The following is a 27919-nucleotide window of genomic DNA, read 5'->3' as shown; positions in this document are numbered from 1 at the left end:
CGGTCCCCGCCGGAGCCGCGGCGTCCCCGGTGCGGCCCTCGGCCCCGCTCCCGACCCCGCATCCCGCCGGCCCCAGGATGGGCGCGCGCGCCTCGGGCGGGCCCCGGGCCCGGCCCGGGCTCCTGCTGCTCCTGCCGCTGCTGCTGCTCGGGCTCCTGGCCCCGGGCGCGCAGGGGGCGCGGGGCCGCGGCGGCGCCGAGAAGAACAGCTACCGCCGCACGGTCAACACCTTCTCGCAGAGCGTCAGCAGCCTGTTCGGCGAGGACAACGTGCGCGCCGCTCACAAGGTGGGCGCCGGGCTCCAGCCTGCGGTCACCTTGCCCGGGCCCACGCGCACCTGGCTCCCGGGGCCGGCCTGGGCCGTGCGCGGCCTCCGGGGCCGCCGGGCGGCGGGGAGAGGGGAGGCCGGCCTGCGCCCCGGGGCCTCTGCGGCCTGCGGCCCCCCGCGCGCGGCCGGGGTCGGGCCCGGCGGCCGGTGGCGGCGCACGGCGGGGGGCGGGGGGCGGGGGGCGGGCGCGGGGCCTCGGGGCGCCCTCTGCCCGGCGCCGCACTTCTCCTTGGACCTTGCCCGCGGGCGCCGCGCGGCCCCTGGGCTGCGCCCACGCCGGCCGCGCCTCTCATTCATTCATTCAGCGCGTTTGAATGAGCACCTACTGTGAGCCAGGCGCCGCGCGCGCCGCCCAGGGGGCGCCCTGCCCTCTCCCCAGCACCCCCTGCGTTTCTGCCAGCCTCGCGCCGACCCACTTCCCCCGAGCACCTTAGGCCCTCCTCCTTCTGCTGCGAAGATATCTCGGCTTTTTTTTTTTTTTTTTTTTAACTTTACAAGAAAAGAAAGGGACTGAGGCAGTCTCCTCTGTTGCTTTGGCCCAGTAACCCTCCTGAGCTCCTACTGTGTGCCGTCCCTTGATTCGGAGCGTTCTTACTTTGGAGCTGCTGTGTCGAGCGCTCAGGAGGAGCGCGGGAACGTGTGTCCGCACCCTGCGCTGCCCTCTGGAGCCCGGTGGGACAGGCTTCATTCGGGCCCGAGAAAGGGGAAGTGAATGAAAGACAGTTGCATGTGGTAACCTGGTTCCCTGAGGACAGCCCTTGCTGGTCCTCCTGTTGAAGTCTCTGCTCCGGGCTAGCCCTGGGGTTTGGGAGCTCCGGTTCAGGCTACCACTTAACGGGCTGCTCCGCTTTGGGCCACGTGTGGCTTCATTTCCCTGAGCCTCAGTTTCTTTATCCTCTAAAAGGGGCTAATAATAATATCCCCTTCATTATGCGGTTGTAATTATGAATGCTTCCTGTAATTATGGTGCTTTCCTGGCCCCGAGTAATGACTGAATCTGTGTCAACTACATCGTTTTGCTGACATTCCGGCCAAGGCACAAATCCACTTTGCTTAGCCCTGCTGGAAGGACTTTCAGGATTTAAAAAAAAAAAAAAAAAAAAAGTTTTCTGGTGCTTGAGATAAAACAAAACCCAACTCAGACTGGCATTCTTCTTGGGTCGAGATCAGAACTCTTTCTGGGGTGACCAAGGTTTGTGCCTTCCACGGGGCTAATACAAATCTGTTATTTGCTTAAAATGTGCTGAGTGCTTTTAGAGATAGAGTCACTCAATTAATTCTCAGAAAAACCCTATGAGTAGGTACTGTTCATGTTTTCATTTTGTAGATAGGGAAACTGAGGCACAGAGTGGTGATGTGAGTGGCTTCAAGTCAAACTGAGTGGCAGGGCCGGGAATTAAACCCAGGCAGCGTGGGCCTGGGGTCCACACTGGTGCCTTCATGGGTCTTTATGCCTCATGACCCTTTGTGGTCCTCCCCTCCCCCCATCAACGCAGCATCTAGAACGAGACTGACCTGACATTTCCTGCCGAGCGTCGCCCAGACTGGCCGGGCTTGGGGGAGACTGTTTTGTTAACAAAAACTAGGTATGCTGGCGACGTCGTTTTCGGCCTGCCTGGGGTTACTAAGTCGGAGCCAGACCGGCTTGGTGGGTTGTGAGGTTTGAGGGTGTTTCAAGAAACACCCCATGGTCTAAGCTAGGCCTCGTCTAAAATAAACCTGCGGGGCTCTGGTTTGGAGCATGGGCCTTGCTGTCCAACAGACAAGGATTGGACTTCCTGGCCTTCGATCCTGGGCCAGTTGACTTGACCTCTCTGTCTCCTCCCCAGAGGAGATGAATTGGAGGGCCGAATGCGACTAGGTTGTATAATACCAGGTACTGAATGATTTTTTTAGTCAATGGTGGGAGATATTTATGTAAGAAAGGGACTCTGGTAGGAAAGCGATAGACTCATTTATTCAATTAAAAATTATGAAGCGGCTTGTACATGAGTGTTCGTCGGAGTGCTTTTCACGTTAGCCAAAGGGTGGAAACAGCCCAAATGTCTATCTGCTGATGAATGAATAAACTGTGGCCTGTCCAAGCATGGAATATTATCCAGCCATAAAGAGGAGTGGAGCACTGATAGGTGATGCGCGGGTGAACCTTGAAAACAGGTGAAAGAAGCCAGACACAAAAGGCCACGTATTGTACAATGGCATTTGTGTGAAATGTTCCAGGACAAGCAAATCCGTAGAGACTGAAAGCAGATGAGTGGTTGCTAAGGGGAGGGGGTGGGGTGGGGTGGAAAGTGACTGTTTCATCGACCGGGGGTTTCTTTTCCGGGCAGAAAATGTTCCAGAACTAGGCAGAGGTGACTTGCACAGCATTGTGAATGTACCATATGGCACTGAATCGTACACTTTAAAATGGTTCAACCGGTTAATTTTGTGCTATGTGTATTTTACAACAATTTTCTTTTTTTTTTAAATATTACTTTTTTTTTTAATTTTTTTTTTAAACGTTTTATTTATTTTTGAGACAGGGAGAGACAGAGCATGAACAGGCAGGGGAGGGTCAGAGAGAGGGAGACCCAGAATCTGAAACAGGCTCCAGGCTCTGAGCTGTCAGCACAGAGCCCGACGCGGGGCTTGAACTCACGGACCGCGAGATCATGACCTGAGCCGAAGCCGGCCGCTTAACCGACTGAGCCACCCAGGCGCCCCTTTACAACAATTTTCAAAAATGTCTTAAGCACCTGCCATATGAGCACAAGCCAGACAAAATTGTCCCCTCCCGAGGACCTTTCATAGGACAGGCAATAGATAACTCAGACACTTAAAACAACATTATTTCAGAGTAGTAAGTGCCGTTACAGAGGTAAGAGAAGATGATGTGCTAATGATGATGGGTAATCTTTGTTTAAGCTTAGGATGTGCCTCGCGCTGTTCTGAGAGCCTCTCTTATCAGCCCTGTTTTACGGAGAAGGAAAGTAAGGCAATGGAAAGGTTGAACCTCTCGCCCCCAGTTCCACTAATCAGTTGGAGGGAGGACTGGGAGTGCCCACACTCGTCACCTCTGCAGAATTGGAAATGACTGGAACAGAGTGGCCAGGGAAGTGAGCTGAAACAGAAGGAGCTGGAGGGACAGAACATCCCAGGCAAAGGCAACAGTGTGAGCAAAGGCCCTGTGGTAGGAACAGGTTTGGTGTGTGAGGGCCAGAGAGGGTCCGTAGTAGGGCTGTGGCAGAGTGAACAAGGGACAGAGGGAGATCGAGACCTAGGTCACACAGGACCTAGGGTTTAACAAGACATCAATAGTGATGCCAGAAAGGCCTTGTGGAGAGCCAGGAGGAAGAGATCTGGTGCCCTGCCTGGAGGCATTGGGCAGGGGGTGGAGGAAGGGGTGTGAGTTGGGTCTGGGAAGATGGGTTGGCAGGGGAGGGAAGGGCTGAGACAAGGTTGGGGTCCGGTTCACAGGCGGCTGCGTTGGGGTGTGGATCTTGGGGAGCACAGGGGAGAAAATACAGCTGGACCCACGTGGTGGGAACATTTGAATGAGAAGCTGAGAGTTGGTGTTCTTATTAGTCCTTTGTTCCTTAGTTGTTTTGTTTTTAAGAAGATTAACATTTTTTTTTTTTTTAATAAGGCCGTAGCTGCATGCAATGCCATTTCACATAGTTCAAGAGTAAAAAAAAAATAAATCTGCTTGCCCAGTCTGACCCCATCTCCCATTTCCCTTCCTAGAGTAGCCTGGTGTTCTGAGCATCCGTACAGATCCTGCCCCTTTGTGGGTTTTCTGTTTTTCATTACGCAGGCTGTTCCACTCCCCACCTCCTCCTCCCCCTCCCCCTCCTCCCCCTCTTCCTCCTCTTCTCCTTCTTCTTCTCCTTCTTGACAAATTTTGGCAACCACATCTTATTGGTACATAAAGCTTTGCTTCCTTCCTTTTGGAGGAGTGCAGAAAGCAAACCATCATTCAGGATGTACCATAATTGAACCCACGCCTAATAGTTGACATTTTGTTAGCGTCCCCTCTTGTGCCCTCCAAATCTGGCTGCAGTAAAGGTCTTTCTATGGAGATTTTTGTGTGCAGGTTGTTAGAAATGGAGTCGCTGAGTCAAAGGGTCTGTGCGTTCACACGTGTTTATTTTTAATTTTTTTCTTTAAGTTTATTTATTTCGAGAGGGGGGTGGGGCGGACGAAGAGAGAAGCCCAAGCAGGCTCTGTGTTGTCCACGCAGAGCCCTCCCCGTGGGACTCGAGACCACACACGCGAGATCGTGACCTGAGCTGAAATCAAGAGTCGGACGCTCAAGGCAACCGCTCTCCTGACTTTTGGCAACATAAGTTAGTTTTGTGTTTACACCCTTCCCTATACGCTTTCAATACTGTGAAAGACGACCGAATTGTTTTCCAAAAATTCTGCCGGTTTCCACTCCTACCGAACGTGTGAGCTCTACCTTCCACACCTTGTCCGACGAAGTGTATCATTAAGTTTCTTATTACGTGTTTTATTGGTTTTATTACATCTTTTCACATACGCAGACTCCATCAGCCTTTTCTTGTCTGGAGACTGCCTTCTGTTTTCTTTGCCATTTTCTTTTATTGAGCTCTTTCTTTGTCTTTTGTTTTTGATTTTTTGAGATGCTGGCCCGTTTCGCTGTTTGCCGGCGAGCTTGTGGGGCAAAAATAACTCTGACGCTTTCCAGCCTTTTTTTCCCCGGCCCGTCTTAGCGGCTTTTTGGAGGTGTGACTGGCATTACGCTTCGATAGACAGCGCATATTTAAAGTGGGACAAATGTGTCCGAAAGCGTACAAGTTGATAAATTTCGATGTGTGTGCACACCCGTGTAAACACCACCACAATCAAAACGTTTCTCGTTTTCATTATGAGAAGTTTGGAAGTACGGAACAGATGAAAGTCTGGAATGAAGAACAGCTAGAAACTTTCCCACTGAACCCACATTTTCCCCAAACTGGTTTCTCCCTTTTTCTTTACACGCGCACACACACACACACACACACACACACACACACACACACACACACTGTTTTCTTCCCGGAACCATTTGAAAGTAAGTCGCACGGGTGCCTGGGTGGTTAAGTCAGTCAGTTAAGCGTCTGACTCTTGATTTTGGCTCAGGTCATGATCTCACGGTTTGTGGTCCGTGGTTTGTGAGATCGAGCCCCGTGTCAGGCTCTGATCGCACAGCACGGAGCCTCTCTCTGCCCCTCCCCTGCTCATGTGCGCACGCGCTCTCTCTCAAAATAAATAAACGTTAAAAAAAGAGTAAGTCGCAAACATCATGACACTTTCTCCTACAGAACCACAATACCATGGTCCCTCCATCCCCCCAAATTACATTTAGTACAGTAAAAACTTGTCACATACAGTCTGTATTCACATTTCCTTCATAGCTTTAAAAAAAAAAATCTAACACTTTATGAACCATGGCTCATTGCATTTGGTTTTCATGTCTCTTTAATGTCCTTTAGTCTGTCAGAGTCCCCTCACTTTTTGGGTGTGGGTGTGGAGAGCTTTTCTGACATTGACATTTTGGAATAGTGCAGACCAATTGTCTTTTTTGCTTTTCTTGTTTTGGTAACAGCTTTATTGAAAGTTCAGTAGTTTTGAGTATATTCAGACAGCTGCCCGGCCCTCACCACAGTCAATTTTATTTTTATTTGTTGATTGATTGATTGATTTAAAATATTTATTTATTTTTGAGAGAGAGAGAGCGCGCACAAGCTGAGGAGGGGCAGAGAAAGGGAGACACAGAATCTGAAACAGGCTCCAGGCTCTGAGCTGTCAGCACAGAGCCCGACTTGGGGCTTGAACTCACAAACCATGAGATCGTGACCTGAGCCGAAGTCGGACACTTAGCTGACTGAGCCACCCAGGCACCCCATTATTTGTTTTTGAGGGAGAGAGAGCAGGGGAGGGGCAGAGAGAGAATCCCAAGCAGGCTCTGTGCTGTCAGCACAGAGCCCAATGCGAGGCTCAATCTCACGAACTGTGAGATCATGATGTAAACCGAAATTGAGTCAGATGCTTAACCCACTGAGCCACCCAGTCGTCCCATCGTTGTCTTTTTGATTATAGCCCACAGGATAAGGCTGGAATGGTATCTCACTGTGGTTTTGACAGACCAATTCTTTCCTTCCTTCCTTCCTTCCTTCCTTCCTTCCTTCCTTTCTTCCTTCCTTCCTTCCTTCCTTCCTTCCTCTCTTCCTTCCTTCCTCTCTTTCTCTCTTTCTTTCTTTCTTTCTTTCTATCTTTCTATCTTTCTATCTTTCTATCTTTCTTTCTGATTTTATTTTTAAGTAATCTCTACACCCAACATAGGACTCAAACTCACAACCCCAAGACCAAGAGTCACATGCTCCGCCGACCCAGCCAGCCAGTCGCCCGCAGACCAGTCATTTCTTGAAATGTCCCATGGTGTGGTCGGATTGTTTCCTCGCGGTTAGGATGAGGGCACACGTCCGGATCTGGCAAGAATTCCCCCGAAGGGGTCTTGTGTCCCTGCCTTGTGCCCTGGAGGTGCCTTTCCCTTTTGTGACCCATTTGTGATCCGGGCGTCGGTTCCAGTATTTCCTGTTCGTGCAATCTTTGCATTTCTGGGTGTTCTTCACATGCTTGGGCAAACTCGAAACGGCAGAAACCCCACTCCTCCTCTGACTCGCTCGTCAGGACACATTTGCTGATTTTCCCTGGAGCCGATTTGCACAAGCCAGGGGGTGACGGGCGGAGGGAAGGTTGGGGCGGAGGCAGGTGCCCTCAGGAGGTGGACGTCCAGGCTTCTCTGCTACAAGAGAAGGGATAACGAAATCCAGGCTTCAGTAATTTTGTCCCTCCCACCGTGACGGCCGCCGGCCTCGAGTTAATTCACCTGAATCTCCCTTGTTTTCATATTTCATACTGAACATTGTCCAACAGGTTCAAAGGCAGAGAGAATCCTGTAATGAACCCTGGACCCACCAGCCACTGCTTCCGCTAATCAACCTTCTGCCGTTCTTTTTAAAGCTTATTTATTTATTTTGGGGGGGGGGCAGACAGAGAATCCCAAGCAGGTTCCCCGCTGTCAGCGCAGAGCCCGACACGGGGCTCCATTTTCTGAACCGTGAGATCAGGACCTGAGCCGAGATCAAGAGTCACACGCTCTATACCCACTGAGCCACCCGGGCTCCCCTCTTCCTCTGCTCTTTATGTCCACAGCGGCTTCTGTGGAGAAGTTGGGCCTTGCCCTGGAGGCAAGGCCACGTTCACGTTTGGCTGGGTGTGTTTCTCGACCCCCGCGGGCCGGTGGTGGGAGAACCGTTCCAGGCTCCGGGCCGTGTTGTGACCCCCTGTTAGTGGCTGGGGCCGCCCTCCCAGTGCCACATACTGGGCAGCTCGAACAGTAGGAATTTACTAGAAAACTGAGACCCTGGTGTCTCTCCATGGTGTGCGGGCAGCTGTCTTCTCCCTGCGTCCTCGCGGGGTCCTTCCTCTGTATGTGTCTGTGTCCCCGTCTCCTCCCCAACAGGTCCCGTTGGCTTAGGGCTCAGCCTGGTGACCCCGTTTTACATTTCTTGCCTCTCCAAAGGCTCTGTCATCAATTCCAGTCACATTCGGAGGGCCTGGCGATTAGGGCTTCGACATAGGAAATCTGCAGGCACAAGGTTCATCCCCCTGAGGGCTCCCGGATGCCCTTCACAGGGTGAAGTGGGCCAGGGTGTCACAGGGCCGTATCCAAAGCAACAGCACCAGCCCCCAGGGCCCAGGGCGAGTCTGTCCTGCTCCTGGCTAGAAGGCCAGCAGTGGGCCCTTCTCTGCTCTCAACCTCTCCTGCCCAGACCAGTTTCCGGGACGGGTCTGTTCTTTCTCCTGAGCAATGCCAGTCATGTTTGGGCCTGAGGGTTTCCCAAGGATAGCAGGTCTCCGAGCACCTACCTGGAGACCAGTGTGGGTAGGCGCTGAGACAGAAGCGTCCTTAGCCTTCTGCCGCCCGGGCTCCCGGTCTGTGCCAGCACCACGCGGAGGCCTTTACAGGTCGGAACGTCCAATCCTGTCTTTGCCCCGTTTGACAGCTGACAAAGCTGAGGCACAGAGAGGTTCAGCAACGTTGAGCGGCCGTGTCTCTTCCTTCCAAAATAGCTGTTGCCTCGCACCCCTCCTGGGGGGCTCAGTGCCATCTGAAGGACCCGATACCCTTTTCTCACAAAAGCCTTGGCGTTCCTTCCTTCTTCCTCCTTCTGAACAAATGGTAAAGCCTGCTACCTGGTTTTACTGACAAACACGCACAGATCGAACATACTTTCTGTGAGAGGACACACAGAACAGGGGTGCCCGTCAAGTGGAACGCTATCGGCCACCATAAAAAGGAATGAACTACTGAGTCCTGGTACAACAAGGGAAATGTTATTTTGAGAGAAAGAAGCCAGACGCAAGCGGTCACCTGCCGTATGATTCCGTTTGTACGGAAAGTCCAGGAAAGGCAAATCCGTGGAGACAGACAGATTAGCGGTTGCCTAGGTTGGGGAGGAGGGATGGGGGTTGGCTGCTGATGAGTACGGGTTTCTTTCTTTCTTTCTTTCTTTCTTTCTTTCTTTCTTTCTTTCTTTCTCTTTTTTTTAAGACTATTTATTTATTTTGGGAGAGAGCCATCGAGCAGGGGAGGGGCAGAGAGAGGGAGAGAGAGAATCCCAAGCAGGCTCCGCGCTGTCAGCACAGAGCCCAACGTGGGGCCCGATCCCACAAACCGTGAGATCGTGACCTGAGCCGAATTCAAGAGTCAGACGCTTAAATGACTGAGCCAGCCAGGCACCCCCTTTTTAAAAAAATTTTATTTTATTTTACTTTTTCTTTTAAGCAGGCTCCACTCGGAACGTGGGGCTCGAACTCATGACCCCAAGATCAAGAGTCGCATGCTCTACCGACTGAGCCAGCCAGACACCCTGTTGTCTTTTTGTTGTTTTTTGTTAGTTTTTTGTTTTTTTTAATTTTTTAATTTGCATCAAAGTTAGCATATAGTGCAACAATGATTTCAAGAATAGATTCCTTAATGCCTCTTACTCATTTAGCCCATTCCCCGCCCCCCCCACAACCCCTCCAGCAACCCTCTGTTTGTTCTCATGAGTGAAGTTATATGATTTTTGTCTTTCTCTGACTAATTTCACTTAGCATAATACCCCCCAGTTCCATCCACGTAGTTGCAAATGGCAAGATTTCATTCTCTTTGATTGCCGAGTAATACTCCATTGTATATATATCACATTTTTATCCATTCATCCATCGGTGGACATTTGGGCTCTTTGCATACTTTGGCTATCGTCGATAGTGCTGCTATAAACACGGGGGTGCATGTGTCCCTTCAAAACAGCACATCTGTTTCCCTTGGATAGATACCTAGTAGTGCGATTGCTGGGTCGTAGAGTGGTTCTATTTTTAATTTTTTGAGGACACTCCTCACTGTTTTCTAGAGTGGCTGCACCAGTTTGCATTCCCATCCCTGTTTTTGTTTTTGTTTTTGTTTTTAATGCCAGCTCTTCCATTGTATATGTTTTTACCCTCCCATTTCAAAATAGCTTCATCGAGGTATAATTCACGTGTTCTACAATCCACCCCCTTAAAGTGTACCGTTCGGTCCTCGTTAGTCCGACCACAGAGCTGTGCAATCACTACCACAGTCGATGTTAGGACATTTCCTCACTGCTAAAAGAAATTTTAGCTATCACAGCCCCTGGCAACCAGCAGTCGACTTTCTGCCTCTGTGGGTTTGCCTCCTCTGGACTTTTCATACAGATGGAATCGTACGATATGTGGTCTTTTGCGTCCGGCTTCTTTCCCTTAGCATCGTGTTTCAAGGTTCACTGATGTGGAAGCTCATGGTAACTCATTCCGTTTTATGGCCAAACAACATCCCACTGTGTGGATGGACCAGGCTTTGTTTCTCCACCCGTCAGCTGATGGCCACGTGGGCTTTACGTGTACAAATCCCTTTAGTGTGATGACCTAAGGAGAAAAGGATGATTCCTTGCAGGACGTGCTCTGGGGTCAGGGCTCAGTGCGAGTATGGGATGTCGGTGGGAATTTTGACCATTTACCATGTGCTCGAGGCATTTCATATGAGTATCCCGCTTAATGCTAAAATAACCAGTTGGGGTAGATACTAATACATGGATTTAGTTAGCGGGAGCTCTGATACGTATTATATATGTGTATACACACACACACGCACACACACACACACACGCAACCGTGGCTACGTAGCTAGCAGTAAGAAGCAGAGCTGGGATTTGAACCCAGGCCCTTAAACTCAGCCACACGCGCTCTCAGCCAAGCCACAGAACTAGCACGGAGGTTACTGGAGTCCTGTCTCTCCCGGTGGCTGATTCAACCCTGCTCTCTTTCCCCTTGCGCCCTGGAGCGGTGATCCAGCCCTAAGGTCTGATTCAAAATGCTGTAGCCAGGGCTCCTGGGTGGCTCAGTCGGTTAAGTGTCTGACTCTTGATTTCGGCACAGGTCACGATCCCATGGTTCGTGGGTTCGAGCCCCACGAGATTCTCTCTCTCCCTCTCTGACCCTCCCCCACTTGTGCCCTCTGTCTCTAAATAAATAAATAACTTAAAAACAATAGCCATTTCACTCCAAGGCATTGATCGAGCCAAAGTGCACAAGTACAGGGCTCCCCTGTGTCACTCCCCTTTGCTGCAATAGCGTGGGTGGGAATAGGCTAGGTGTCCATGGGTAGGGGATCGCTCAAACATCTCTAAGGAGAACAAGGCAGCTCTGTACGGTCTGAGGCAGAGTGTCACGTGAGAAAACCGTGCATAGTCACTGGCGGTTGGAGGAAGAATGTTTGTCTGCTGCTACTCCCCCGGCACATCAAAGGGAAGCCACAGAATAACGACAGAGCCTCCAGAAGGAGATTTGCATTATGGGGAGTGAGATGGGAGGGTTAGTTTTCACTGACTTCCCGTTTGCAACTTTGAGTTTTATACCATGTGTACAGAATAGCACTTATTAAAAATAATAACCGGATGGATGAGACTACACCTCATTGAGCTGTTCCTCCAGCCTGGTGTTTCTCTGGAATCCCCTGTAGAGATCAGGAAGCCCTCTGAGGACCCGGGTCCTTAAAGCCAGGTGGACGTGGGTCTCTAGGGTTTCCCTCATGCCCAGGAGATGTGATACAGCTCACATGTGAGAGCCACCGCCCTCCCACCCTTCCTGTCCCAGGAGGCAGCACCCAACGTCCAGGCGGAATGGGAGGGGGCGGAAACTCCCACCATTTAAAAATGAGAAACCAGGGGCGCCTGGGTGGCTCAGTCGGTTAAGCGTCTGCCTTCGGCTCAGGTCATGATCTCGCGGTTTGTGAGTTCGAGCCCCACACCAGGCTCTGTGCTGACGGCTCAGAGCCTGGAGCCCGCTTCCGATTCTGTGTCTCCCTCTCTCTGCCCCTCCCCCATTCGTGCTCACACACACACTCTCTCTCTCTCTCTCTCTTTCAAAAATAAACATTAAAAAAATAAATAAAAGATAAAGGTGAGAAATCAGGCAGAGAAAAGAAGGAGACCTTGAGCTTGATGTGGGCAAGAGGGCTTCAGGAGAAGTCAGAGGTGGAGTGGATCAGCTTTGTGGGGACCTCCTGTCTCCCCCTTGGCCCGTGGAGGAGGAGGCCTGACCAGATTTCGCCCAGCTCCTGGCCTACCAAGCTCATGTCTGTGCCCAGGCTACTCGGCCACTCCTGCTGTGTCCTTCATCACTGGCCGCCTCTGTTTTCCCACTAACGCGTAAACCAATGGGCCTGGCTGGACCAGGAGAAGGGCGCGTTGTCCCAGTCAGTGGTAGTGACCACTCTCTTGTTTTTGCAGTTCCTGACCAGGCTGACCGAGAGGTTCGTGCTGGGGGTGGACATGTTCATCGAAACGCTGTGGAAAGTTTGGATGGAGCTCTTGGATGTTCTTGGACTTGATGGTACGTGGTGCTGGGGGGAAGGCATTCATTGAAGGTGCTGTTTTATTCGAGTGGTTATCAAAGTGTGGACGCAGTACCCATGATGGGTGGCACACAGGACCCCTTGGTGGGAGGGTGGTAGTGAGGACACAAATGAACACTTAAAAAAATTTTTTTAAGGTTTGCTAATTTCTTTACAGACAGACAGAGACAGTGTGAGCGGGGGAGGGCCAGAGAGAGAGGGAGAGAATCCCAAGCCAGCTCTGCACTGTCAGCACAGAGCCCGATGTGGGGCTTGAACTCACGAACCGTGAGAACGTCACCTGAGCCAAAATCAAGAGTCGGATGCTTCCCTGACTGAGCCCCCCAGGTGCCCCACAAATGAACATTTTTTATTGTGATAGTTGCATAAAGAAATGGCCCGTCAAAACTGAGATTCACAGATGCTGTTTAGGGTAAGGTACGTGTGGGTAGGGCTGATTCGTCGGCCCCCAGGCAAACTGCAAAGACCAGAGGTGGGGCCTCCGGGGTGTTGGGACCCATCACAAACTCCTACCTACAGTTATTTAGGCACAAAGGGATTTCATACAGAGCTTGAGGCGGTCCCAGAGCCGTGCCTAGAACGCTGCCGAACTGGCCTGCCGTGGGAGTTGCTGCTCTGTGCGGAATCAGGAGGCTATTGCTGGAACGGTTGAATTCAAGGACTCGGCCCTGGTCCAGGCTGCCACCTCTCCCGCCAGGAAGTCTGCAGCCGCCTGTGTTGAGGCCCCAAGACCACCCCCAGGTTCGGTGAATCACCAGGAGGACTCAGGACTCAGTGTTATCGTCATGCTCACGGCTGTGATTTATTCCAGTGCAAGGACACAAAGCACCCTCAGCAAAAGGGGACAGGCCGGTGGGACCCCACAGGAAACCCTAATTCCACCAGCAGCAATTTGTGGTGACGCGTGTAAAGTCGTCATCCACCAGGGAAGCCTGTTAGAGACGCTGCGCCCAGGGTGTTTCTTAGGGGCTGGTCATGTGGGCACCTTCTGCCCGGCACCTGCCAAAATTCCCGACACCCCGCGGGAAAGCAGGTGGTCAGCATAAACCACAGAATGTGTGCAAATAGTCCAGGCACAGGGAGCCCCCGTTATCAGGGAATGGAGGGAAGCCCCCTCCACTACCTGTGTTCTTTCCACCCCCCAAGCAGATAACTCAACTCTCCGTGAGTTGACCAGGCGTCCCACGCATTGAACTGAATTCTGAGCCCGGCTACCTGGAGGTATAATGTCAGAGCGAGCCCACGGGGTCAGGGCTCATCCCGCAGGACTGCCCCTCCTCCTCTTCAGATGCCAGTTGCAAGCCCCCCCGTGCTTCTGACCAAGCAAGTGGCTCTAGATCGGAGGTTCCCCCTCCTTGGGTTTGATTAATTTGCCAGAGCGGCTCACGGAACTCCAGAACACCACTTACTAGCTTAGCAGTTTATTGCAGGAGGATGTAACTCAGGAACAGCCCGATGGAGGAGATGTTCGGGTGCGTTCTGTAGGAAGACGCACGGAGCTTTGGTGTTCCCTGAGCTCCCCATCCCAGAAGCTCCTGTCGGGTTTTTGTGGTGGCTCTGTCACACGGGCACGATTGATGAAGCCATTGGCCGTCGGTGACTGACTCAGCCTCCAGCCGCTCTCCCCTCCCTGGAGGTCAGGGGATGGGTCTGAAATTCCAACCTGCTCCTCACGATGGGTTCTCCTGGTCCCCCATCCTCAGGGCCTGTCCAGAGGTCACTGTGTCAACACATACTCAGGTGTGGCCGAAAGGACCCTGTTAAGAATTAATCCAAAGGTTCTAGGAGGAGCTCTGTGCCAGGAATGGGGACAAAGACCAAATATATATATATATATATATATATATATATATATATATATATATACACACATACACACACATACATATACTTCTTATAAATCACTGTATCACACTCCAGAAACCCAAGTTCCCAGATGTCAGCCAAGGGCCATATTAATCCTTTCTGGCACCTCTTTCTAGAGAGCAGACTCGGGCCTGCCGTGTTAACCCGTTCCTGCACACTTCCTAATTCCGTGTCCTCTCTTGGCCCCTTGTGGTTCCTTCTCAACAAACCAGCCAGGGTGATTTTAGTTTTTATTAGTTCTTTTGTTGCACAGAGTGATTAAAAAAAAAAAAAAGGATCAGTCAGGTTAAGTCGTTCACCTTAAAACTGCCCAGTGACTTCTGTTGCTCTTGGAATTGACACAGGGCTCCCACGGGGACCGTCGGCTCCAAGGATCTGCCCAGCCTCCCCACCCAGCCCCGGCCTCCGTCCTGTCCTCGGACACATGTTTGTTTCCTTTAGGTGTTCCCCACTGGGAGCAGGCCCTCAGCCCTTTGTCTGCTCAGGTCTTTCCCATCCTTGGGTCTCTGGTACATGACACCTCCTCCAGGGAGCCCATCCTGACTACCCCATGTACAGGGACCCTGTTCTCACGCCTACAATCCCTTGTCAGCTGTAATGTTCCGCAGCTTGCACACGCGTGTATATATGTTTATTGCCCACATTTCTTCCAGAATCAGCTCCTGTGAGCAGGGTTTTGCCCATCTCCCCCAGGCTGCACCCTCCACCTCACTCTGCCTCTGGTGGACAGGGTCCCGTCATTAATAAAAGTTGGAGGACTCTTGGCCCCTCTGCTTCGCTGCTGGTGGGAGTTCACTTGCGTCCCCCCAAAAGTACCCCAAAAGCTCCGGTATCTATGAATGTGACCTTATTTGGGAATGGAGTCTTTGCAGATGTGATCAAGTTAAGATGGGGTCTATCCTGGATTAGAGTGGCTCCTAAATCCCACCAGACAGTGTCTGGTGTCCTTGTAAGAAGAGGGAAATTGGGACACAGAGACAAACACACAGAGAGGAGATGGCCCTATGGACACGGAGGCAGAGACTGGAGGGACGTGGCCACAAGCCAAGGGTGCCTGGAGCCCCCAGGAGCCGCAAGAGGCAGGAGGGACTCCCTCTGAGCGCTCAGGGAGCACGGCCCTGCCCACACCTTGATTTCAGAATTCTGGCCCCCAGCGGGCAAGACGACACAGTCCCAATGCTCTAGCAATGCCATTTGCAGCCTCCTGGGAGTCGGGCTGAGCCAACACACAACCCAGATACGGCAACTGTGTGCAATCCCGCTCGGAATCCGTATTCGCCACTCGCCCAGATTGTTAAACTCTCGGTATTCCCATCCCTGGCCAACAAGGAGCCCCGGAGAAGCAAACCTGATTGCAAAAAGTTGCATGCAGCTTGGACCGGAAAGCTGCGGTAGAGACAGCCTCCTGATTACCTGGGAGGGGACCAGAGCAGAGTCATCCCGCAGAGGCCCCACATGCTTGCGTTCGTGGGGAGGGCAGCTGACACGTTCCGGAGGTGAAAGAACCCCTCCCACGTCATGTTCTCCCCTTGTGTTTGGCGCATAAACTTCAAAGCAACCAGAGGCCTTTGGGATTTTCAGCTTCTGCTTAGAAGTCTGAGCACGCAGGAGGCTTTACGGGAAATAGCGTTCCGAAGTTGGATGTTCTGGTGCAAAAGGTCTCCATGAGCACAATCCTCTAATTCCTGTCTCCAGAATCTCTTGGGGTACCGGTTAAAGTGGAGCCTCCTTAGCCAGAGCCGTCCGGTAGAAAGAGAGCGCCAGATGATGTCACATGCTCTAGTTACCATGTTAAAAAAAGTAAAAAACCGGCGACACTAACTTAATAAGGTATTTCGGTTAACCCGAGAGATTCAAACTCCTGTCATCTCAACGTGTGGGAAGCGTGTGGCATTATTAATGAGGCGTCTTTACATTTTGGGGGGGGGTGTGAGGCCTTCGTGATCCAGCCGTGTTTGACACAGCACATCCCAGTTCAGACCTGCCACGTTTCAAGCGCTCAGTGGCCACACGTGGCCGATGGCTCCCATAACGGACACCGTGGCGTTGGCCTGCTCTAGACCCGGCGGCTCAAGTCACTCTTCCGGGAAGGAGTTGGAAGGATGGACTTAAAGCCTCGTCCCTGCATCAGGCGGTTTACTCTGTCTGAAGCCTTGGGAGCCGCTTCTGACACACACACGCTCGTGAGACGCGTCAGGGTAGCGCAGTCCGAAAACCAGACTCCCTGCCTCGAGATCCCAGCTCCGCCCTGTCCTCGCTGCGGGACCCGGGGCAAGTCACGCTGTGTGCCTGAGGCCCCCCCCCCCCCCCCCGCCGCCCTCCATGTGGAAAACGCTACGTATCATCAGCACGTCGTGCGGACCAGATGACAATTTGTGCGGAGCCATCAGAGCAGCGCGTGGGCCCGCGGTAAACACCTTGTGACCCCTTCACGGCTTACGGAGGGGATCCGCTGCGAAAAGTCATTGTCAGGCCGCTGTGGGACCCACCCAGGCTCGATTCCCCACGCCGAGGGCCGTCTGTGTCCGGCTGCACACACAGCCGGCTTTCCCCTGGCTCTGAATCGGGGTGGACCCCTAATCCGGTAGGACCGGTGACCTCGCGGGGAGCTCGGACCCAGCGGCCCCGGGGAGAAGGCCACCTGAAGACCAAGGTAGAGTCAGGGGGATGCTCCCACGAGTCAAGAAGACCACGGATCGCCCACCCACCCACCCCCCCCCCCCGAGGCTGGGGAGGGGCCTGGGACGGGCCGTCCCCCGGCGGCCTCAGAAGGCGCCAGGGTCCTGCCGACGCCTTGACCTCAGACTGTGTGCGAATACGTACGTTCCCGTCGCCTAAGCCGCTCGGCCTGTGCTGCTTTGTTGTGGCAGCTCCGGGAAGCGGATTCAGGCAGGAGTGATGAGTTGCTCATGTTCTAGGTGCGATTTTTAGGGCGTCTGGCGAGGCACACTGCTCCTTACCCCCCTCGCTGGATTGCAGCGCGGGTTTCAGCGAGGTCGTGCCTGTGTCAACATTCTCGGCCCTAGTCCTAGATCCACCCCCACCGAGGGTCCTTGTCCTCGCTGGTCACCTAACTCAGCCCCTTGTTACCCTGATAATAACACGTGGTATGTAGCTTCAGATATACATAGGCTAGTCCGGTGGTTCTCAAAGTATGCTCTGAGGAACCCTGGAGGGGGTTCCTGAGGCCCCTCAGGGGAACCGTGAGGTCCCCCCTTCTCCAGCAACCTGTGTGAGGCCAGGCATTCAAGGGATCCTTCGATATATCAATTCCACGTTGATAATATGTTGCATATGTTGGGCTAAATATCTTTTTTTTTTTTTTAAGTTTATTCATTTATTTTGAGAGAGAGAGAGAGAGAGAGAGATCACACCAAGTGTGCATGTAAGTGGGGGAGGGGCAGAGAGAGAGGAGAGGCAGAATCCCAAGCAGGCTCCTCGCTGACAGCAGAAAGCCCCATGCCGGGGCTCAAAGCCACCAACTGTGAGATCGTGACCTGAGTCGAAATCAAGAGTCAGACACTTAACCAACTGAGCCACCCAGGCGCCCCTGTTGGGCTAAATATCTTAATGTTAATTTTGCCTATTTCTTTTTTGCCCTTTTTAATGTGGCTACTAGAAATATTTGTTTGTTTTGTTATTCATTCATTTATTTATTTAAAGTAGGTATTTTAAGCGTGCCTGGGTGGCTCAGTCAGTTAAGCGTCTGACTTCGGCTCAGGTCATGATCTCACTGTTCGTGAGTTCGAGCCCCGCATCAAGCTCTGTGCTGATGGTGTGACGTCGGCTTGGGATTCTGTCTCTCCTTCTCTCTGACCGTCCCCGACCTGTGCTCGCTGTCTCTCTCAAAATAAATAAATGAACTTTAAAAATAAAATAAAACAAAGATTTTATTCTTAAGTAATCTCTACACCCAACACAGGGCTCAAACTCACAGCCCCAAGATCAAGAGTTGCATACTCTATGGACTGAGCCAGCCAGGCGCCCCGAGAAATGTTTAAAATCTATCCGTGGCCCACGTTTGTGGCTGACATTCTGTTTCTGTGAATTCAAAACCAGATCTGAGGATCAAGCTCTCTCCTAACAGCCCAGATATTAAAAAAAAAAAAAAAAAAAACCAACACAAGAGTTGTAAAAATGCAGAACATCTCACTGTTTCCATCATCGGGATTTTTTGGTTCTGTTTTGGAGATCAGTTATTCTTCTCGAAAAATATATTATTTGTGTTAGCCTGTAATGGGTCCCTTGTTATTTTTTTTCCAAATTTTTATTTAAATTCTAGTTAGTTAACATATAGTCTGTAATACTGGTTTCAGGAGTAGAATTTAGTGATTCATCACGTATTATACCCAGTGCTCATTATAACAAGTACCCTCCTGGGACGCCTGGGTGGCTCAGTCGGTTGAGCCACCGACTTCGGCTCAGGTCAGGATCTCGCGGTCTGTGAGTTCAAGCCCTGTGTCGGGCTCTGTGCTGACAGCTTGGAGCCTGGAGCTGCTTCGGATTCTGTGTCTCCCTCTCTTCTGCCCCTCCCCCACTCACGCTCTGTCTCTCTCTCTCTCTGTCAAAAATAAATAAACATTGAAAAAAAATTAAAAACAAAAACAAAAACCAAGTACCCTCCTTAGTACCAATCACCCATTTAGCCCACCCCCCACCCACTTCCCTGGGTTCATTGCTATTTCTAAACGAATTAATAATAACAATGTTTAAAAATTAATTTATATTGGGGCGCCTGGGGGGCTCAGTTGGTTAAGGGTACAACTCGTGAATTTGACTCAGGTCATGATCCCAGGGTCTGGGATCAAGCCCTAAGTCGGACCCCATGCTGAGTATGGAGCTTGTCTAAGATTCTCACTCTCTCTCTCTCTCTCTCTCTCTGCCCCTCCCCCTGCACACAATGCTCTCTCTCTCTAAAATAAAAAAATAAATAAAAATAAATTAATTAATTAATTTATATCTTTCGCTTAATTTTTCCGTGAACCCAAAACCCCTCTGAAAAATTGAGACTACTTAAAAAAAGAAAATGTTTGGGGCGCCTGGGTGGCTCAGTTGGTCAGGCGACTGACTTCGGCTCAGGTCATGATCTCGCAGTTCACGAGTTCGAGCCCCGTGTCGGGTTCTGTGCTGACAGCTGAGAGCCTGGAGCCTGCTTCAGATTCTGTGTCTCCCTCTCTCTCTCTGCCCCTCCCCTGCTCACACTCTGTGTCTCTCTGTCTCTCAATAATAAATAAACATTAAAAATAATTTATAAAAAAAATTTGTTTAAGAAAAATTAGCCTGGAAGTATGAGGTATAGTTAAGTAGAAAATCATAATGAAATTTGTTGTTGTTGTTTTAATTTTTTTTTTTAGCATTTATTTATTATTGAGAGACAGAGCATGAGCAGGGGATGGGCAGAGAGAGAGGGAGACACAGAATCTAAGGCAGGCTCCAGGCTCTGAGCTGTCGGCACAGAGCCCGACGTGGGGCCCGAACTCATAAACTGTGAGATCATGACCTGAGCCAAAGTCGGACGCTTAACCGACTGAGCCACCCAGGTGCCCCATTGTTGTTTTTTTAACATTTTTAACATTTGAGAGACAGAATATGAGTGGGGGAGGGGCAGAGGGAGAGGGAGAAACAGAATCCTAAGCAGGCTCCAGGCTCCCAGCTGTCGGCACAGAGCCCGACGTGGGGCTCGAACTCATCAACTGCAAGATCACGGACTGAGCCGAAGTCGGACGCTTAACTGACTGAGCCACCCAGGCGCCCCATAGTGTTGTGACTTTGAGAAGAATGTTTATTCTTAAAACACGAGAGCCATCAGAATTGGAAAAGAAGACGTAAAATTATCTGTTTGCAGGTGGCATGATTTATCCATAGAAAATCCTAGAGACTCCACGAAAACACTGTTAGTTCTGATCAATGAATTCAGTAAAGTTGCAGGGTGCAACATTAACATACAAAAATCAGCAGTATTGTTATACCCTAACGATGAATGTATCTGAAAAAGAAATAAAATGATCCCATTTACCATAGCATCAAAAACAATAAAATACTTAGGAATAACCTTAATCAAGGAGGTGAAAGATAAATCGTAAGACATCGACGAAAGGCATCGGAGACAGCGTGAATAAATGGAAAACTATCCCATGTTCATGGATTGGAAGAATTAATGTCAAAATGTCTGTTATTTACCCAAAGCCATCTACAGATTCAGTGCAATCCCTATCAAGGTTCCAATGGCTTTTTTTTTTACAGATGTGGGGAAAAAAAATCCTAAAATTTACAGGAAACTGCAGAAGCCAAAGGAACAGCCAAAGGAATCCTGAGAAAAGAACATCACACCTCCTGATTTCAAGTTGTATTATAAGCCTTACGAACCAAAATAGTAACCAAAACAGTAACCAAAACACTATAGTGCCAGCATAAAAACTGACACGCAGACCAATGGAAGAGAATTGAGAGCCCAGAAATAAACCCCAGGGATACGTGGTCAACTAAAATTTGACAAGGGAGCCAAGAATACTCAATGGAGAAAAGACGGTCACTTTAGTAGATGGTGCTGGGAAAATTGGATATGCACGCGTAAAAGAATGAAACGAGGCCCCCTACCTTATACCACTCACAAAAATTAACTCAAAATGTATGAAAGACTTATTAAATGTAAGGCCAGAAACCATAAAACTCCATAAAGCTCTTTGACATCAGTCTTGGCAATGATTTGCTGGGTTTGACACCAAAAGCAAAAATAAACAAGTAGTACTACTCAAACCCAGAAACTTCTGCACAGCAGAAGAAACCATCACAAAATGAAAAGTACCAGGGCGCCTGGGCGGCTCAGTCGGTTACGTGTCCGACTTCAGCTCAGGTCACGATCTCGCGGTCCGTGAGTTCGAGCCCCGTGTCAGGCTCTGTGCTGACAGCTCGGAGCCCGGAGCCTGCTTCGGATTCTGGGTCTCCCTCTCCCTCTGCCCCTCCCCCACTCATGCTCTGCCTGTCTCTCTCTGTCAAAAATAAAAATAAAGTTAAAAAAAAAAAACAGCAACAACAACAACTCATGGAAAAAGAGATCAGATTTGTAGTCAGAGGTGGGTGATAGTGGGTGCGGGAACTGGAATAAGAGGGTCAAGGTACAAATTTCTAGTGATAAGATAAGTAAGCACCGGGGGTGTAATTTAGAAAGTGAGGACTGCAGTTAACTCTGCTCTATGGTATATATGAAAGTTATTAAGAGAGTAGTAGATCCTAAGAGTTCTCAGGACAAGAAAAAAAGCATTTTTTTCTCTCTCTTTTTTTTTTTGTATCCATATGAGGTGATGGATGTTCATTAAATTTATTGTGCTAATAATTTCACAATCTATGTAATGAGTCATGCTCTTGAACTTATACAGTGCTTTTTGGCAGTTATATCTCAATAAAGCTGTGTCAGTGTTCACAGGTAGGTGGTTAGGCAGGGAGGTGGCTTTGCAGCACGAGGGCCTCAGGACCGAGGCACCGTCCGTCTTATGGCTTAGGTGACTTCCCTTACCTCATGGCCCAATATAGCCGCTCCCACTCCCGCCATCGCATCTCCATCGCAGCAGGCAGAAGAAGAGAGAAAGGGCACATTCCTGCTACTTTTAGGAAAGACCCCACAAAGCCACCACAAAGTATCTCCTTGCCCAGAGCTTAGTCTCGGAGCTTCAAGGGAGGCTGGAAACGCCTTCCTCCTAGGCAGCCACGCACCCGGCCTACGCCTGGGCGTTTGCTACCATGGGAGACAGGAAGGAAGGAGATAGAGGACGGGCTTGTAAGCTCTGCCCTGCCACGAAAGGTGTTTTCAACTCAGGATGCGGCGGGTGGCCTCGGAGGGTGCCCTGCCTTCCCCCAGGGCTTCGCGTGAAGGATAAAGAGGCCGCGGACTTTACACGCGTAGGGCGGAGACCCAGCGCACCCCCGCGCCCCACTTGCAGAGAAGCCCCCGGCTCGTGCTGACCCGCCGCTGTCCCTCTTTTCTGTTCCGCAGTGTCGAACCTGTCCCAGTATTTCAGCCCGGCCTCGGTGGCCAACAGCCCGGCCCGCGCCCTCCTGCTGGTGGGCGTCGTCCTCCTGGCCTACTGGTTCCTGTCTCTGACGCTGGGCTTCACCTTCAGCCTCCTGCACGTGGTGTTCGGCCGCTTCTTCTGGATCGCCCGGGTCATCCTGTTTTCCATGTCCTGCGTCTACGTCCTGCACAAGTACGAGGGGGAGCCGGAGAACGCGGTCCTGCCCCTGTGCTTCGTGGTGGCCATCTACTTCATGACCGGGCCCATGGGCTTCTACTGGCGCAGCAGCCCCAGTGGCCCCAGCGTGGAGGAGAAGCTGGAGCACCTAGAGAACCAGGTCAGACTGCTCAACATCCGCCTCAACAAAGTGCTGGAGAGCCTCGACCGCACCAACGGCAAGTGACAATCAGCCGGCCGGCCGGGGCCCCCCGTACCAGCGCCCTGCCTCAGGAAGCAAAAAAGAAGAAGGAAGAAAAGAACAGCAAACCCCAAGCAGTCCTAATAAACATTCCCGAGCAGGAACCGGGGGCGCTTTGCGAGGGTATTTCCGGCCACGTGTCAACCCCTAGGACACGTTCCCAGAGGAATGACAGGATCGTGTATGCGGAACTACCCGCCGAGGGTCGTTAGTGGGGGAAGAGATATTTTTTAAAACAAAGGATATAACCATATTAGCTGTATGGTAAGAGTTTATCTGTGCATAGTGCATAAAGTTAATTTTTTCAAGCACTTAAATACATCTTTTGTAAGGTTTTTTAATAAAGGCAGATCGAGTCAAGTTTAATAAAACTTTACACTGAGGGGAAGAATATGCTAATCGGACATTTTAGACGAAGAGTTCCAGCGTCACTGTTTGTTGTCACGGCATAGGGATTGGTGGGTGAGGTCTGTGTGCGTTCTTCTCATGTTCCAAAACCGTGAACTTCGTTTTATGTCATTTTTGGTTGACGGTGACTTAGCTGATAGATGTCGTTGTTTCTGGATGTGGGTGGTTGGGGTCCAGGACGAAACTAAACATCTTCTGGGTCCTCGTGACCCCAGCCAGGCCCCCGTCAATTATATTTCTAAATGGAGAAAGAGATCGTTATTCATAGCAACCCTGAGATCGTTTGTTTTTGTTTTTGTTTTTGTTTTCCCTTTCTGAACTTTGATGTATTTTAACCTCCGCGTTTTGTAAGGGAAGATCCAAGGACCAAGCAAAGAAATGTCTTTGGAGTTCGATGCCGAGAGCTACCTGGGTGAGTGCCAAAACTCCCCCTGTCCGGAGTCTATCTGATGCCCCGGTATCACCATTTGCCAGCTAGACCTGTAGAGAAAAGGTACGCTCTCAAGGGTTTTTATTTGTGTCACTGTAGTGTGGGTTGACTCAGGACCTCGGAATTAAAACAAACTCTAGCAGCTAATAACATTTTCAAGTCTCTTGCTGCTTATCAGGCATTCTCAGGAGCAGTAAGCAGCAATAAACACGCCTTGGAGAAGATCCGAATTCTTTTTCCAGAAATTTTTACGACACACGTGTTATGTGCTTTCTGTGTGAAGTCTGTGGTGCCCTCATTTTCGGCGGTGCCTAGGGGCAGAGAGGGACATACCGGGCACACAGCGATGGGGGTCCTCGACAGGGGCGCCTTGCGAGGCTGGATCAGGGGTCGATGCACACGGCCCAGTGTAGGCACCCCCCCCCCCCCCAGGCCTGTTGGTAAGCATCAGGCAACACATGAACAAGGAAAGGGAGGTCTGGCCGCCACAATCCTTCCCTGCCACCTACGTGCCCCGGCGGCCCCCCGACAGAGCCTCTGTACGCAGATTTGCAGAGACCCCCCCACCCCCAGTTGGATCAGGTAGAACCAAGACTCCACGGTCCACCCATCGTTCCGGAGAAACACTCAGCTGTCTGCTAACTCCTGTGCGGTTTCCGTGAAGTTTTACTGCTGGATGCAAGTATCCGGAAAACCGGAGCGGATGTTTCTGAGAATGTTTACGAAACCTCTCTGTGTGAGGTGCACGTAACGGGACCCAACCTTTGCAGCATTCGGTTCGCTTCCTGAAACGCATACGTGTTTTCCGAGGTCTGCCCCGGGGCAAACCTTTCTCCAGGGGCATTTGGAGCCCGAAGCCGTTGCAGTCAGAATCTTGGAGGCAAATCTCTTTTAGCACAAGGGGTATAAGAAATAGCCCCCGGGGAGGCCATCCCGGCCTGCCTTCCTCTTGTGCGTTTGGCTCTCGTGCATCGGGCGTGTTGAGATCCCAAAGCATTGCTTTGCTTGTGCTGGCCAGGGCAGAACTGGCATTCTCTGCACACAGCTTGTTTAAGTCCTAAACTGTCACTGGAATATCCCCTCTGTTCCCCCGGCCGCCTTCCCCCGCGAACCCTGAAAGGCACCGTGCTGTGTTGGGGTCAAACCGTTTTCACTTCCGGTAAACCAAGGGAGGCGCATGCACCTGGGCACTGGCGCGCGGAGGCTGTAAGCAGCAGGTAGAAATCGCTGTTGGTCACATGCGCTGTTTCCACCCCATTAGCCAAGGGTTGGGCTCTCTGAGCCCAACCTTGCAGTTTCATGCACTGCGATGAAAGATGGCTTTATTTGTAATGAAAGCACCTACAGTTAAAAAGGAGCATCACTTCAGAGCAGAACATTCTTTGGAATTCTGGTAGAAACCGTGGACGTTCGGTCTGAACAACGCCTGCTTTTTAACGCATCCGTTTGACTTTTGTTTTGGGGCCTCGTCTTAACCCCGAATAGTTGGGGATTTCGTTTCCTCTCTCTCCGCTCCACGGAAGCTTGTTAGGGTACTTGGCCTTTCCCACTACTCCCCGTGTCTTTCTTTTTTCTCTCTTTTGTACATGGGAAAAAAAAAATGTATTTTTGTACCACATCTCATACCTGGAAGAGAAACCTTTTTTTAATGTCTTCCGGGTTGTAGGACCTATTAGCGCGACACTTCATATTCAGTGTGATCTAGAAAACCCTGACAGAAACGACCGTGGATGGGTTCGAATTAAGACTCTGTTTTCTAGAGATCTTAAACTCGACTAGTTTTTATTTTCCAGTGCCTCAGTAACAACCAACGCCAAGGACAGAAAAGGAAAAGACCATCTCAAAATTGCTGGACTTGAGTGGATCTTCTGGGGTCTGTGTCCAGAGGGACCTGTTCCCTGACGTGCTGGCGAAGATGCTTCCGTGGTACATCAGCCCTCCACAAAGGCATTCCCCGTACCGGTCAAGATCAGCATCCCCTGGCTTCCAGGGGTGGGGGGTGTCTTGGCCTCATGTTTCTGTGATAACCCACATCACTTCTGGGGGCAAAACACAGCAACAGAATTTCTTGAAAGCTGCTCTTGTGAATTGTGCCGGGGTCTTCATTTACGAAGGTGACCTGGGTGACAGCACGGGGGCCAATCCCATTGAGAGAAGGTTCTCGGCACGGTTCCCTAAAGCACCTGGCCGCAGCATGCCTTGCAGGGCCTCGCGAAGCCTCACACGGGGTCGGGACGCGGAGTGGGTGTGTGTCTGGACTCCGTCACCGCGGTGGGAGGAAGCAACGGGTTTGAACATGCCCTACCGGGTGCCAGGCGCGGACGTGCAGGTTGGGGGGCAGTGGTCGGGAGGGTTGTGATGTGACTTTGCACGCCCGTGAGGGCTGGCTCGGGGGGGAAGGCGTAAACCACCTTGATTGCCGGTCTGCCTCCGATTCAGCGGCCTCACGGAGAGCTTAGGAAAAACACGCCAAAGCCAACGCATCAAAAACACGGTTAATACGCCTTGTCGTTAGCGGAAATTCTGAACCGTTTCATTTCTGTGCTTCCTGGTACTCCCCAAGATGCTTTAGGTGAAGGACGTCTGGTAACTTCTCCCTGACGGGGTTCGAATTGCCCGACTGAACCCAAAAGCCAGCTCCGGCCATCCAGCTGGCTTGTGTTAGCAGGAATTCCTAAGGCCCTGAGGTGTCACCCCCTCGTCCCCAAATCAAAATAGTAATGATAATAGATCTCCATTCCGCAAAGTTTTGTTTACGGTCCTTTGAGTCTTGGACTTTTTGCCCCTCACTTGTGAGTGGTGAGCGATAGAATTATCTATTTTTTGCAGGGTCTAGCATAGTACCCTTAAAATGAGTAACGGACAGCCGTCGATATGATATACAGTCTCTGGGAGAAGCAGGCTTTGTTCAGCGTCCTGAGTTTTTTGCAGGAGACACGGCAGGACCAGTTTTTTCCCCTGTGGTGGCATAAAAAGCTGATGGTCATTTGCATCGTTTACGGGAAACCTGTGGCAGCTAACGGTGTCATCGACCCTATGTCCCCACGTCTTTTCGCAGATTTCAAGGTTTTATTGTGGTGTCAGCTTAACATTCGCATGTGTGTTCAATCTCTGGGTACCGTGCAATTCAACTGATTTCTTGTGATGGTGACGGTGATTTGTGCTCACTTAAAATCCAGCGAAGCAATCCTTTATTTCCCTCCTAACTGGAAATCATACTAGTGAGGTAACCGTGTCCATTATCGACCAGTGCGTTCGTGATTGAGTTCATCCTGTGTGTATCTGGTTATAAATTTTATGCAGCATTTGATTTCACGCTTAATCTAAACCCATCTGATTTGAATACGCTGGTGTGTGTGTGTGTCTGTGCTGTGTGCGCATTTCAGTTGCCTAAAGCCTTGGGAAACTGATTCTGTGCATGTCAAATGGAGATCTGAATGTATGAGGCTTCTTTTATTTGCAAAATGCTAAATACATTCCTCTTATTTATTAAATCACTGGCTTTAGTGTTCTGTAGAGATATTTGTAGACCGATTTCAGAACAGAATGAAAATATTGTGAAAATTGCGGCTCAATAAACGTTTATTGTAATTTCGTTGTACGGGCTTCCTAAATATATGTCATCACTCCTAACCGAGCATTTGTGGAATTTCCCCGACTTTGTGTTGGTTGATTCTGTGATTCTGTTCCCCGGTCTGGGAAATCAAATAATCTTAACGTGTTGGAGGTAGGTAGGGCCACCAGATAAAACATGGGATGCCCAGTTAAATTTGAGTTTCAGATAAACAACAAATACTTTTTAAGTATACATATATCCCAATCACTGTATGGGATATATATATATACTAAAAATTTTTTTTAATGTTTTTTTATTTTTGAGAGAGAGAGAGAGAGAGAGACAAGGCATGAGTTGGGGAGGGGCAGAGAGAGAGATGAAGACACAAACTCAGAAGCGGGCTCCAGGCTCTGAGCTGTCAGCACAGAGCCCGATGCGGGGCTCGAACCCATGAGCCATGAGATCATGACCTGAGCCGAAGTCGGACGCTTAACCACCTGAGCCACCCAGGAATATACATATACAAAAAACGTATATTTCAAATTTAACCAGGAAAACTATTTTTATTTGCTAACTGGGGCAACCCCAGGAGGGTTTTGCAACACATGTAGACCCTTCCCCCCCACCCCGAACTGAGATGCTCTCCTGGGTGCTAAAAATTATTTCCTTAGCAAATATTCAGGAGCAAATGTAACATCAGAAGAGTCCGATGAAACACACTTATGACCCAAAAGTACTGCTCCTGGGCGTGTGAGTTATTTGGAGGCCACCTGGGTGACCGGCCCCTGGGAGAGGGAGCAGGTTAAAGGTAGGGAACCCACACCACGGGGGACAGAACAGCAAGTTAGCCACAACAGCCGCGTCGGGTCAGAAAATAGGAACCACGCTGAGACAGGAAAGCCTTGTCCCTTTGAGTGAATTAAATATAAGCCATTAATC

The 27919-nt window shown here is 50.6% G+C and overlaps 1 protein-coding gene across 1 annotated transcript; it reads left to right on the top strand.

Annotated features, from left to right (window-relative positions):
* Positions 1–27081, top strand: LOC102962214 (BRI3 binding protein). Its single transcript, XM_042962439.1, has 3 exons — positions 1–287; positions 12169–12271; positions 22150–27081. The coding sequence occupies exons 1-3, from the start codon at positions 78–80 to the stop codon at positions 22569–22571; spliced, it is 735 nt and encodes a 244-aa protein (XP_042818373.1). The 5' UTR covers positions 1–77; the 3' UTR covers positions 22572–27081.
* The last annotated feature ends 838 nt before the right edge of the window (positions 27082–27919 follow it).

The sequence above is a fragment of the Panthera tigris genome, chromosome D3 (genome assembly GCF_018350195.1).
Source record: "Panthera tigris isolate Pti1 chromosome D3, P.tigris_Pti1_mat1.1, whole genome shotgun sequence".
Lineage (NCBI taxonomy): Eukaryota > Metazoa > Chordata > Mammalia > Carnivora > Felidae > Panthera > Panthera tigris.
This window is presented reverse-complemented; position numbering and strand designations above follow the sequence as displayed.

Excerpts from the sequence above, each read along its gene's own strand:
- LOC102962214 (XM_042962439.1), top strand. The coding sequence starts at position 78 with ATGGGCGCGCGCGCCTCGGGCGGGCCCCGGGCCCGGCCCGGGCTCCTG. Across the intron at positions 288-12,168 it reads ACGTGCGCGCCGCTCACAAG|TTCCTGACCAGGCTGACCGA; the intron begins GTGGGCGCCGGG and ends TTGTTTTTGCAG. Across the intron at positions 12,272-22,149 it reads GGATGTTCTTGGACTTGATG|TGTCGAACCTGTCCCAGTAT; the intron begins GTACGTGGTGCT and ends TCTGTTCCGCAG.